We start from the raw sequence: 11,272 nt of genomic DNA on the forward strand, positions 1-11,272 counted from the left end.
CAAACAGTAGTCAGAAATATTATGCTGCCTCCCCACCTCCTGCCCTGCCCGACTCAGCGTGAGCGTGGCTAACACAAAACAGATTAACAAGCCCTTTCCCTTCTCCCCGAGGACAGCTGCGCCAGGCTGGGATTTTCCAAGAGAACTTCGCTCGTGGAGAAAGAGAGTCACGGAGTAATGTACTTTGCAGAGTGCAGGTTTTCTGTCCTGCAACAGCAGATGGCACCACCTGCCGGATTCCACAGCCCATCTGAAGGGCCAGCCCTGACCGACCCGTCCAAGGCCTTGGGCACCTTCACCTCCTCCACTGCCCTTTCTCCTACGGGCTGAGGCAGCCAACCCCTCACGCTCCCCGACTCACATCAGCACAGACACAAGCAGCCCAGAAAGACTTATCTCCTTGTCCCGGGCACCCAGGTGCTTTAGGGGGACTTCCAAAGACCCGGCTTGGCTAATGCCTCGGTCGCCCCGATGGCCAGGAGCGATGGGCTGCTGGTCTGTCCAGGACCTTGAGGACTCACAGGCCTTGAAGCTGCCAAACCATCACACCCGGCTTCGAAGGCTTCCTCGTGCCTGCAAAACTGCCCCGCTGTCTCCCTTCCTTCCCAGCACCCCTCAGACACTCACTCAGCACCTCAGTGAGGTTAGGAAAGGGGGTGGCCAGCTCCCTGGTCACACCCCCGACGGAGCACCGAGCTTCCTCCAGGGGGTGTTCTCAGCCTGCGCCTTTAAGGACTGCTGTTCTGTGCCAGGGTCTTGACCTCGGCATCCTCAGCTGAGTTGGATTAAGGGACCATTTCATGCCACTGCGAATTCCTTCTGCCTGCTGTCCCTTCCCCCACACAGAGACAGAATAGCCAGTAGCCAGAGCCAGCCTGGAACCAGTCTGCCCAGGGCAACGGGAGAGCTGGTCTAGCCTGGCAGCCCTCGTCCTCAGGGAGCGGAGCAGAGGCTGCCCCTTTGAGAGGGGGCCTCGGGGCAGGGAGCGGGCCCTCTGGGGTCTTGGGCTGTCGCAGGGACTCAAGAGAAAGCCATGCAGAGCCTAGAGCCATGAAGGACTGCTCAGACATCATCCTCTGCGTGGAGGCGACAGAGCTGAGCAAGGTAAGGGTCATACAGGACCACTCCCGCAAGACCCAGATGCCCACCTAGGGCTGGCAGTGCCCAGTGAACACACCTGCCAGGCAGTGCTACCACCGGACCTCAGCCCTCAAGTCTCTCCCTTCAGACTGAATTCTGCAATCCTGCTTTTGAGCCTGAATCAGGGCCACCTTGCCCCCTACCCAGCCTCCAGGAGGACGCCAGCTGCAGCACCCGAGCTCCCTGGCATGGTAACCATCTCAGGGGGTGAGCTGGGTAGGACAGAAAGGCCCAGCGGCTAAGGGCTGTGTGAGAGATGCCCAAGGGAGAGGGCTCTCAAAAGCCCACCCCGCCTGCCCGCAGGTCGGCGTCCCCGAGGGCTGCAGCCTGACTGCCACTTCTCCTGGCTGTGTGTCCTCCTGCTGGCCAGCCTGCTGCTGCTGCTGCTAGGGCTGCTGGTGGCCATCATCCTGGCCCGTAAGTTCCCAAGGCCTCCATGAGTCTCCCATGCCCTGCAAGAGATCCAGCACCTCTGAATCCCACTCCCCTGTCTTCCCGCCTCCAGAATTGCAGGCTACACCCGCGTCCGGGGCCTCCCATCATCCACTGCCTTCCCAAGGCCTCACCACCATTGGCTCCACCCCAACTCCCATCCCCACTACCTCTCAGGCAACTGGGACCCCTAAAGGGCAACCGGAGGCAGGCATGAGCCCCACACCCCAGTCGAGTGAGTACTATGGGGCAGATCTTCCTGGAGAGGGGCCCAAGACGGCAGCGGGGAGGGGAGGCCGGGAGGAGGCATCTTGTAAAAACAAGTCTCTCTCCTTTTGACCTCTGAACTCTAACCTCTGTCCCTGCAGCCTGTGGGGGCCTCCTTCCTGGCCCAAGGGGCTTCTTCAGCAGCCCCGACTACCCAGACCCTTACCCACCCAACGCCCACTGCGTGTGGCATATCCAAGTGGCCACAGACCATGCAATACAGCTCAAGATCGAAGCTCTCAGCGTGGAGAGTGTGGCCTCCTGTCTTTTTGATCGCTTGGAAATCTCCCCCGAGCCTGAAGGCCCCCTCCTCAGGTGGGTCCCTCTGCCCCCAGGAGATCCCACCCCACTCCTGAACCACTGTCTGGAGGGCAGAACCAGGGAACTGCAGTGGGAAATTCTTGACTGGGAGGAAACGGAGAGACTTGGCCTCTGGGCCCAGCTCTGCCACCATCTTGCTATATGACCTTGGGAAGGTCACTTCCCCTCTCTGACCTTGGTTTCCAAATCTGGAAATTGGAGCTCCTACATATCTTTCCCATGGATAAATGCCTCAAGAATGGATGTGCAGGAGCCAGGGAGGTCAGAGCTCTGCTGGAAATGAAGGGAACCTTTTGGACACATCGTCCCCAGGACAGGGCTTGAGGGAAGAGGACCGCAGGGCCCAGGCAGGCTCCACTCTGGCTGGCCCTGAGCTCTGAGCCTCCGTCACTCCCAATCTGGCTTCTTGCAGAGTGTGTGGGAGGGTGCCTCCCCCCACACTCAACACCAATGCCAGCCACCTCCGCGTGGCCTTCGTCTCTGACAGCAGTGTGGAAGGATCTGGCTTCCGTGCCTGGTACCAGGCCGTGGCCCCCGGTCATGGTGAGTGTTTTCCCGCCAGGTCCCCAGCTACCCGTCAACTGTCCACTTCCCCCCTCTCCAGCCACTCGCAGCCCTGCAAAATGGGTAGAGATTCTAGGGGGTTCTGAATCCAGATGCCCGCCCCCAGGTAGCTGTGCCCACGATGAGTTCCCCTGCGACCAGCTCGTCTGCCTGCTACCTGACTCGGTGTGCGACGGCTTTGCCAGTTGCGCTGATGGCAGTGACGAGGCCAACTGCAGCGCCAAGTTCTCGGGTATGGGCCCGGCCAGCCTCAGGGCGGGTACTGTCCTCAGGCATCTGATCCAGGTTCAGGCTGGCCTCCCCAGGCCTGGCCCAGCTCCAAACCTGCCTGGTCATTCTTCTGGCCCAGAACTTGTCTCCCCACGGGCACAGCCAAAACTCTTCTCTGCCATCCCTGCTGGCCCTGCCGGGCCAAGGCACAGACCCTGGCAAACTCATGAGCCCCTCCTCCTCTCTACAGGGTGTGGGGGGAACCTGACTGGGCTCCAGGGCACTTTCTCTGCTCCCAGCTACCTGCAGCAGTACCCTCACCAACAGGTAAGCCAGCGCTCCATAGGGAGGGTGGTGCAGCCCACGTGGGCACACCTGAGCATCCGGGTTAGTGCGATTGAGAACAGCATGGCAGATACTGCCTTGTACTTGGGAAGGTCAGAGATCAAGCAGGCAGGAAGGGAACATTATTAAGTGCTTACTAGGTATCCATGTTCCCGTGCTGGGTAAGCTTATCTCTGAGACCAGATAAGTTAAAGGCCCTTCCGCGGCCACCACCGATGATGCGAGCAGTGTGGGCAGGGCCCACCCACTCCCTACCCCGCCTGCAGCAGGGGGAAGCCCATCTGGAGCTCCGATTGGGACAAAAGAAGGAACCCATAAATTACTCCACCTGTGCCCTCCCCCAGCTTTGCACCTGGCACATCTCGGTGCCCGCTGGACATGGCATCGAACTGCTGTTCCACAACTTCAGCCTGGAAGCTCAGGACGAGTGCAAGTTTGACTATGTGGAAGTGTATGAGACCCGCAACTCAGGGGCCCTCAGCCTCCTGGGCAGGTACTGGCGGAGCCAGCGGGAGGAGCTGAGGATAAACCCCATCTTCCAGCGTCCGAGGTCAAGGCTTCCTACAAACCGGCCCACGCACACACTAGCTTCATTGTCTTCTCCTGCGCCGAGCTGGAGGTCCCCGCACTGTCACCCTGAAAAAGGCTTGTCCTTCCTCACCTTCGTACCTGTCCCTCTCACCTTTGCTCCTTACATCACCTCCTCCAGGAGGCTCTCCCTGTCCCAGCTCTCCCACCTGCCCGGTCTATTTATAGCTTCCCCCAGAACCCTCACTGATTTTCCCCAGGTCGAAGGGGCTCAAGTTCAAGCAGTTTGTTTCGTTTGTTTAGTACTCTGTCTCCTGAACATGTGTGTCTTCCTCACCAGTCCCATGAGTCAGTGACTACGCCTCCCATCCCCTCTGGCATCGCCCAGAGCACCCAGCTCTGTGCCACGTCTGCGGGGGGGCCCCGCGTCAGGACTGCTGTCTGCTTTGGGCAGGTTCTGTGGAGCAGAGCCGCCCCCGCGCCTCATCTCCTCGCACCACCAGCTGGCTGTGCTCTTTAGGACAGACCGTGGCATCAGCATCGGGGGCTTCTCGGCCACCTACCGGGCCCTCAATGCCACAGAGAGTAGGTGGCCCTGGGCGAGTGGGTGTGGGCAGTGGAGGCGCCTCCAGGAGAACAGGGAAGGGCTCTGGACCCTGCTCAGGGCACTGTGAAGGCAGTGGGGGTACAGGCATGCCCCCTGTGCCTGCAGACCCCTGTGGGCCCGGAGAGTTCTCCTGCCGGGATGGAGGGTGTAAGAATCTGCAGTGGATGTGTGGCATGTGGAGAGACTGCACAGAGAGCAGCGATGATAACTGCAGCATCCCCTTGCTCCCACCCCCAGGTGAGGAGCCTGCCCCAGGGCACCGCAAGGGGGGCTGGCAGGCCTGAGCGGGCTGGGTGCCCATCCCTAGAAACCCACTGGCACGTGTCATGACAGCCATCCCTATCTTCCCTGATGGGGTGGGGGGCCCACTAGCCTGACTCTGGACCACTCCACCAAACACTGGAGGGATTCTCCCCCCAGGAGTGGCAAGGGTACTTAGTGTCACCCCCGAGGGAAATGGGAATCTGGGAGTTGATGGTTGAGGCTTCAAGAGCTCATCCAGCCTTACACAGAGAGGCCCTCTCCAGGGCCCACCTCAGAGACGGGGGGAGAGCGGGGGAGCTCCTTCCAGATGCCCTGGTCCTGCCAATGTTGGTGCCCCTAGCTCCCTGAGATCATAGAGGTGCCTGCATCATGCCCAGGGCTGGCGAATGATGCTTGGAGTAGGCTCTCGAGGAAAACGGGAATCCTCAACATGGATAAAGCATCTCTCTGTGTTATCTCCTTTGATTCTCCCCATCTGACCCATAGGGAGCGCTTAGGTGACTTGTCCCAGCTCACACAGCCAGTGAGTATTCCCCAGAGTGACCCTCCCCTCCCACCCCTGCAGAGCTGGCCTGTGAGCCTGTCCAGGTGGAGATGTGCATCGGTCTGAGCTACAACACCACGGCCTTCCCTAACATCTGGGTGGGCATGGCCACCCAGGAGGAGGTGGTGGAGGTCCTCAGAGGTTACAAGGTGCTCCAGGGAGAGATAAGGAGGAACCCCCAGGGAGGGGAGGGACCTGGGGGAGCAGGGTGCCTGAGGGCTGGTCTCCTCCTTCCACAGAGCCTGACAAGCCTGCCCTGCTACCAGAATTTCCGGAGGCTCCTTTGTGGGCTACTTGTGCCCCACTGCACCCCGCTAGGCAGTGTCCTTCCCCCTTGCCGCTCTGTCTGCCAGGAGGCAGAGCGCCAGTGCCAGTCTGGCCTGGCACTACTGGGCACCCCCTGGCCCTTTAACTGCAACAGGCTGCCTGAGGCAGCTGGCTTGGAGGCTTGTGCCCAGCCCTGACCCTGAGGCGGGCCCCTGCCCTCTGCTGCCCATCCTCCTTTGCCTATCAGGGTGGGCAGGCAGGGGAGCAAAGGAAGGGGACCAGCATGGGACTCTGCCCATCCCCTCTGGGTCCTCCCAGGGAGGGGAAGAGGAGTCCTCAGCAGGGCTAACGGGACCCTCCCACCCTGCCAGATCCTTCCCTATCCTTTTATTTGCCCCAGCTGCTGCAAACAGCTGGCCTGACTCCACACTGTACCAGTGATAATCTAGATTGCTTCCCACCCAAGCCTCTGACCCCAATTTCCCACCTTCTACCTTCCTCATCTCCATCTGCTTTTTCAGGCTCTCTACCACCCGCTTTCCGACTTTTTCATTTATTCAAAAAAAAAAAAATGTACCCAGTGCCTAGTCATGTGGCAGGCCCTATTCTGAGCCCTGGGGATCCAGTTGTCTACTGCTTCTAGAACCGTCCACCCTCGGTTCTCAGCTTCTATTTCTCCTGGACTAGAGTGTTGTCTTTGATCTCCGTCGTGGCACCATCTCTCCTTCCAGCTCCTTGGAGCCGTAGATGCCCCGAACGTCTGTTTCTCATGGTTCTGCCTCTCTGCGCCCGCCTCAAATCTCTCCCTCCTTTCTCCACCAAACTTTGGCCGGCCGCCGGGCGACACCACGAGTTATTTCCCTGTTATTTCCCGGCCCGGGCTCTTGGCCCCCGAACAACTGGTTTCCTCTTGGAGTCTGGGAGGAGCAGAGCAGAGCCGGCAAAGAACGAACCGGGACCAGGGGGACGCTGAGGGCAGGGGGCGCCTGGCTAGAGAGAAGCGCAGGGAAGGAAGGTAGCAAGCAGGGGTCAACTGGAGGGTCCGGAGTAGCGAGAGCCCCGAAGGAGGCCACAGAGAGAGCGAGCAGCCCCGGGAGCCGGGAGGGGGGTGAGTCTGGTCGCGAAGGTGGGGGCGGGGGGCGGGGAAATGGGGATGGGGGAGGGGACTGTGGGAAAGACTGGGCGCCGGCCCGGGGTGGTGGTGGTGGGAGGGCCGGCCTCTCCTTCCCCCTGCGCGGTGCTCTCGGGGTTCTTGGGTCTAGGGGCGCCCCCTTCTTCGTCCCCTCGAGGCCACTCAGCCTCACTCAGGGACATGGCAGTGGGGTGGGGACCGAGCCGGCTGCGCCGGGGCGGGGACCGAGGCAGGTCCCAGGATTCCGGGTCCCGACTCCTGTCCCGCCCAGCCCACAGACGACCAGAGGCCCGCGGCGTCCGGGCTCCGCGTGCCAGAGCCATGAGGCCGCTCCTCACTCTGCTGCTCCTGGGCTTGGCGACCGGCTCGCCCCCGCTGGACGACAACAAGATCCCCAGCCTGTGCCCGGGGCACCCCGGCCTCCCCGGCACGCCGGGCCACCATGGTAGCCAGGGTCTGCCCGGCCGCGACGGCCGCGACGGCCGCGATGGCGCGCCCGGGGCTCCGGGAGAGAAAGGCGAGGGCGGGAGGCCGGGTAAGAAGCGCCTCCGCTGGGAGGCTGGTAAGAGTGCGGCCCCGCTCCTGCTCCCGGGGGCCCGGGGCTCGGGGTTGCCGCTAGGGGGCGCCGCTCCCGTCCCCGTCCGACCCGGCCGGAGCCGGGAGAGGAGAGAGGGACTCAGCTGCGGGAGCCAGAACCCCTGGGACCCTCAGATCTGCCCCAAGCCCTGCAGGAAGCGTGGAGGGGGCCCTGGGGCGCAGGGCGGCCCCGGCCGGGAAGGGGCGGCTGGGAGGCTGAGGGAGGATGCTGGAGGCCCGCAGCGGGCGCGCCCTAACTGCTCCGCTTTCCCCCCACCCCCACCCCCGCAGGCCTCCCGGGGCCGCGTGGGGAGCCCGGGCCGCGAGGAGAAGCAGGCCCCGTGGGGGCGGCCGGGCCAGCAGGCGAGTGCTCGGTGCCTCCGCGCTCCGCCTTCAGTGCCAAGCGCTCGGAGAGCCGGGTGCCCCCGCCGTCGGACGCGCCCCTACCCTTCGACCGCGTGCTGGTGAATGAGCAGGGACATTACGACGCCGTCACCGGCAAGTTCACCTGCCACGTGCCCGGGGTCTACTACTTTGCCGTCCACGCCACCGTCTACCGGGCTAGCCTGCAGTTCGATCTGGTCAAGAATGGAGAGTCCATCGCCTCTTTCTTCCAGTTCTTCGGGGGGTGGCCCAAGCCAGCCTCGCTCTCCGGGGGCGCCATGGTGAGGCTGGAGCCCGAAGACCAGGTGTGGGTACAGGTGGGCGTGGGTGACTATATTGGCATCTACGCCAGCATCAAGACAGACAGCACCTTCTCTGGATTTCTAGTGTATTCTGACTGGCACAACTCCCCTGTCTTCGCTTGATGCCCACTGGAAAGTGAGCGCACGCTGTCTCACTCGAAGGGCAGGAGGGCATGACACTGACAGCCACATCATCCAGGAGGGCTGGCCCCCCCTGGAATGTTGTGAATGACCGCGGAGGTGGGGTGGGGGCCTCTCCGTTCTGCTGCAGGCAGGGGATGGGGACAGAGGCTGAGATCAGGGCTGGCAGCACGGGGCAGTGGCTGGATTTCTGCCCTAGACCAAAGGAGTGCTGGCAGGCAGCGTGCTGGCAGTGTGCTGGCAGGTGTGAGTCCCCGCAGTTGCTCTGGCCCAGGACCCCAAGGTGGGGTGCTCCCTTCCCAGTCCTCTGCTTCTCTGGGTCCTCCCTCATCCCTCCTGCTCCTGGGCCTTTTTCTCAGAGATCATTCAATAAATCTTAAAACAACAACAACAACCCTGTTACTGGCTTCAGCCTTTCTTCTTTACTGGTGGGGATGCCCTGACTCCGAGAATGGGGAGAAGAGGGAGGACGGTGGGTGGGGAGGGCGCTCAGGCAGAAGGGAGGGCTCTTGGCTGGACGGAGCTATGGGCCAGGAGATACGGGAAGCAGGCCCAGGTGAAGGAGAGGCCGCTCCACAGACCTGCTGGGTAAGCAGTGGAGGTTGTGAACGGGAGCCCCTGCTGAGGAGGGTGTCCGGGTGTCAGACTTTGGCCACCCAGAAGGAGGAGCCCCTTTTTCTAACTCAAAGATGTCATATGAACTGGGTGGAACTTCACCACACACATCCCTGCCCTGACCAACAGAAAGGAAGCCAGGATTTTCATTCATGGCTGCTCTGGCTACTTGCCTGGTCCCTAGATGACTGGAAAGCTATTTCTCTGTCCCCCATGCCAGGGGAGTGGAGGGTCCCTGGGTGTCTAGAGATGTCATCTTGGAGATGGCCACGAGGGGGCAGCCCAGTTCCAGAATGCAGCAATGACCCTAGGTAGCTGAGCTCCTGACTGCTAAGGTGGTTAGGGGAAGGAAGGGTATTGAGCTCCGCCAGTGGGATTCCAGATGGGGGTGGAGGAAAAGGGGGTCATTTGCTCCCAGCTCAGGAAGTTTATCTTCTCTCATAAAATGTTTATCCTCACATTAAACAGAGACTGGAAGGAACCAAGCCTCCCCTCGCTCAGCTCCCTGTCCAGAGTTGGGGGAAGGGAAAAAAAGAGCCCTTTCTCAGGCCTCCCAACTCCAAGGTGGATGTGGGGAACAGTCACTCACTGAACCGGGCCACACCACTCAGTCTGAGGCTAGCCGCAAAGCCCCTCCGAGGCTCCTCGCCTTGCCCCACCCCCGACCCGATGACTAACAAACCCGGGCTGGCCCGCCCACATCCCCTCAGGCTCTCAACCCAAGAGAAGGTGGAAGGGCCTCTCCTCGGAGTTTCTTCCCATCTACCGCTTTCCCCTCCCCCACCCCCTTCCAGAAGGTTGTCCCTGGCATCATGCTCCTAGATTTAACATACAATTATGGGGTAGTGTCCCCCCTTCTCTTGCAGGTCATGTGAGGATGGATATGACCAATGGCGACTGGACCCAGTGAGCTAGAGACAGGCCTCCCAGCTGTCCACCAGGAGGCTCCACAGCCATACTCCAGCCCATCACAGCGCCACTCTATGCCAAGAGACACAACGACAAGCACCAACTCCTCCAGGGATCTGAGGGTAGGTTGGACTCCAGGCAGTAGGAACCCCAAGTTCCCTCCTGGGAGGAGTGGCACCAGAGGAAAAGCTGGGAGGGCTGACCCAAAGGGTGAGCAAGTTCACACTCCTCTCTCCTAGGGCTAATTCTGGAAAGATAGAAAAGATAAGGAGAGCTTTCCAAAAGCTGTGCACGTGAGAGGGCACAAATCAGGGTGAAAGCAAAGCCAGCCACACCTGGCAGGGGCTCTCCCCAAGGCACCCTATCTTATCTCTCTGCCAGGTCCCCCACCAACCACACTTGCGACCCCGGCAGGACCGAAGGACCCTGCTGCAGCATCCATCACCCTAACCGACGGCTCGCCCTTGCAAAGATGCACACAGAGGTCGTCAGAGCTGTAACAGAACTTCATTCATTGGATCCTGGGCCAGACAGATGCCTCAGGGAGCTGCATGCCTCCCGGCCCTGGCCCCTTCTGTATTTGGACCCTAGTGAAATGTGCACAGTCTGCCCTCCCCGATGCCAGGGAGAGACGAACAGAAGGGGAATGCCATCTCACTCCGCGATGTGGTGAGTGAAAGGGATAGGAGTAGAAATCTGGCTATCCCCCCCGCGGTTCCCAGTGGTGCTGGGGTGTCAGAGGGCATATGGTCCCAAAGCCAGGTGCAAACACACACACACCTGGGGGTTAATTCTCATCCCAGCTGTCGGGTCAGGTCAGAAGGGAGCCTCGTAAGATCGTGACTGGTAGGTGCAGCTCTGAGGGCACCCGAGAGATACTCTACCCCCAAAGCCTGCCAGAACACAGGGGCTCCAGCTGAAAGCACATGTTCAAGATCATCCCAAGGCCCTTGAGTTGCCACAACACCCAAATGACGCTGAAGTGTGTGGCTGCAGAAGCAGGGGAGGAAGTGGGAAGGGAGCAGGGAGAGAACCTGCAAATCCCCAACAGAACAACCAGAAGCGGAGAGGGGGAGCCCCACACGCGGGTATCTGGGTGGGCCCTGGCAAGCTGGAGGGGAGTCCACAGAGAACAGTCTCAGGGCCTCGCAGAGTGACACACTCACCACCCTCGGCATCACTGGGACCCACTGGGTAAGGATAAGCTGTTACCCTGACCCCAGCCAAGCCACAGTCTTCCCGAGTTTCCCATCTCCATGTCCGGGACTTATGGCTCCGAGGCCCGGCAGGACGGCCACAGGGGCAGGAGGGGCTTCAGGCTGGGACCCAGAGATCAGGTGTGAATGCTGTCCTAGCGCAGGTGGCTGCGTGGAGGGGTGGGCAGGCGGGGAGGGAGTCTTCAGAGGTAGACGTTGAGGGTCTGCAGGATGCCCCGGCGGCACAGTGGGCAGTTGCGGTGGTAGACGGGGTGGCGCATCAGGATCTCAGTGCAGGCCTGGCAGAGGCACAGGTGCCGACAAGGCAGAAGCAGCACCGTCTTGCTCTGGTCCTGGCAGATGACGCACTTCTTCCGCTCCTCTTGCTCCTTCAGCAATTTCCATGGGTCTTGCCCAGCTACAGGCTCCTCCACGTTGAGCCTCTCCCGGCCCCGGGCAGCCGTCACTCTGGCCATCCTGACCTCCTCTTCTTCTGCCTCTGATCTGGGCCCAGCTTCAGGAAGAGCG

At 61.3% G+C, this 11,272-nt stretch overlaps 3 protein-coding genes across 3 annotated transcripts in view; 2 read left to right on the plus strand and 1 right to left on the minus strand.

Annotated features, from left to right (window-relative positions):
• Positions 1 to 1,050: 1,050 nt before the first annotated feature.
• On the plus strand, positions 1,051 to 6,139 carry MFRP (membrane frizzled-related protein). The gene is made up of 13 exons (XM_007456273.1): positions 1,051 to 1,104; positions 1,229 to 1,331; positions 1,444 to 1,557; positions 1,646 to 1,807; positions 1,941 to 2,154; positions 2,573 to 2,703; positions 2,831 to 2,956; positions 3,185 to 3,261; positions 3,624 to 3,772; positions 4,262 to 4,392; positions 4,520 to 4,651; positions 5,244 to 5,371; positions 5,462 to 6,139. The coding sequence occupies exons 1-13, from the start codon at positions 1,051 to 1,053 to the stop codon at positions 5,684 to 5,686; spliced, it is 1,746 nt and encodes a 581-aa protein (XP_007456335.1). The 3' UTR covers positions 5,687 to 6,139.
• Positions 6,140 to 6,904: 765 nt separating this feature from the next.
• Positions 6,905 to 8,407, plus strand: C1QTNF5 (C1q and TNF related 5). The gene is made up of 2 exons (XM_007456274.1): positions 6,905 to 7,156; positions 7,489 to 8,407. The coding sequence occupies exons 1-2, from the start codon at positions 6,943 to 6,945 to the stop codon at positions 8,004 to 8,006; spliced, it is 732 nt and encodes a 243-aa protein (XP_007456336.1). The 5' UTR covers positions 6,905 to 6,942; the 3' UTR covers positions 8,007 to 8,407.
• Positions 8,408 to 10,947: 2,540 nt separating this feature from the next.
• The window catches only part of RNF26 (ring finger protein 26), a 1,419-nt gene continuing 1,094 nt past the window's right edge, over positions 10,948 to 11,272 (minus strand). Inside the window, exon 2 of the mRNA XM_007456275.1 lies at positions 10,948 to 11,272. Coding sequence (XP_007456337.1) covers positions 10,948 to 11,272 — 325 coding nt within the window.

This window comes from Lipotes vexillifer, unplaced genomic scaffold, assembly GCF_000442215.2.
Source record: "Lipotes vexillifer unplaced genomic scaffold, Lipotes_vexillifer_v1.1 scaffold753, whole genome shotgun sequence".
Taxonomy (NCBI): Eukaryota; Metazoa; Chordata; class Mammalia; order Artiodactyla; family Lipotidae; genus Lipotes; species Lipotes vexillifer.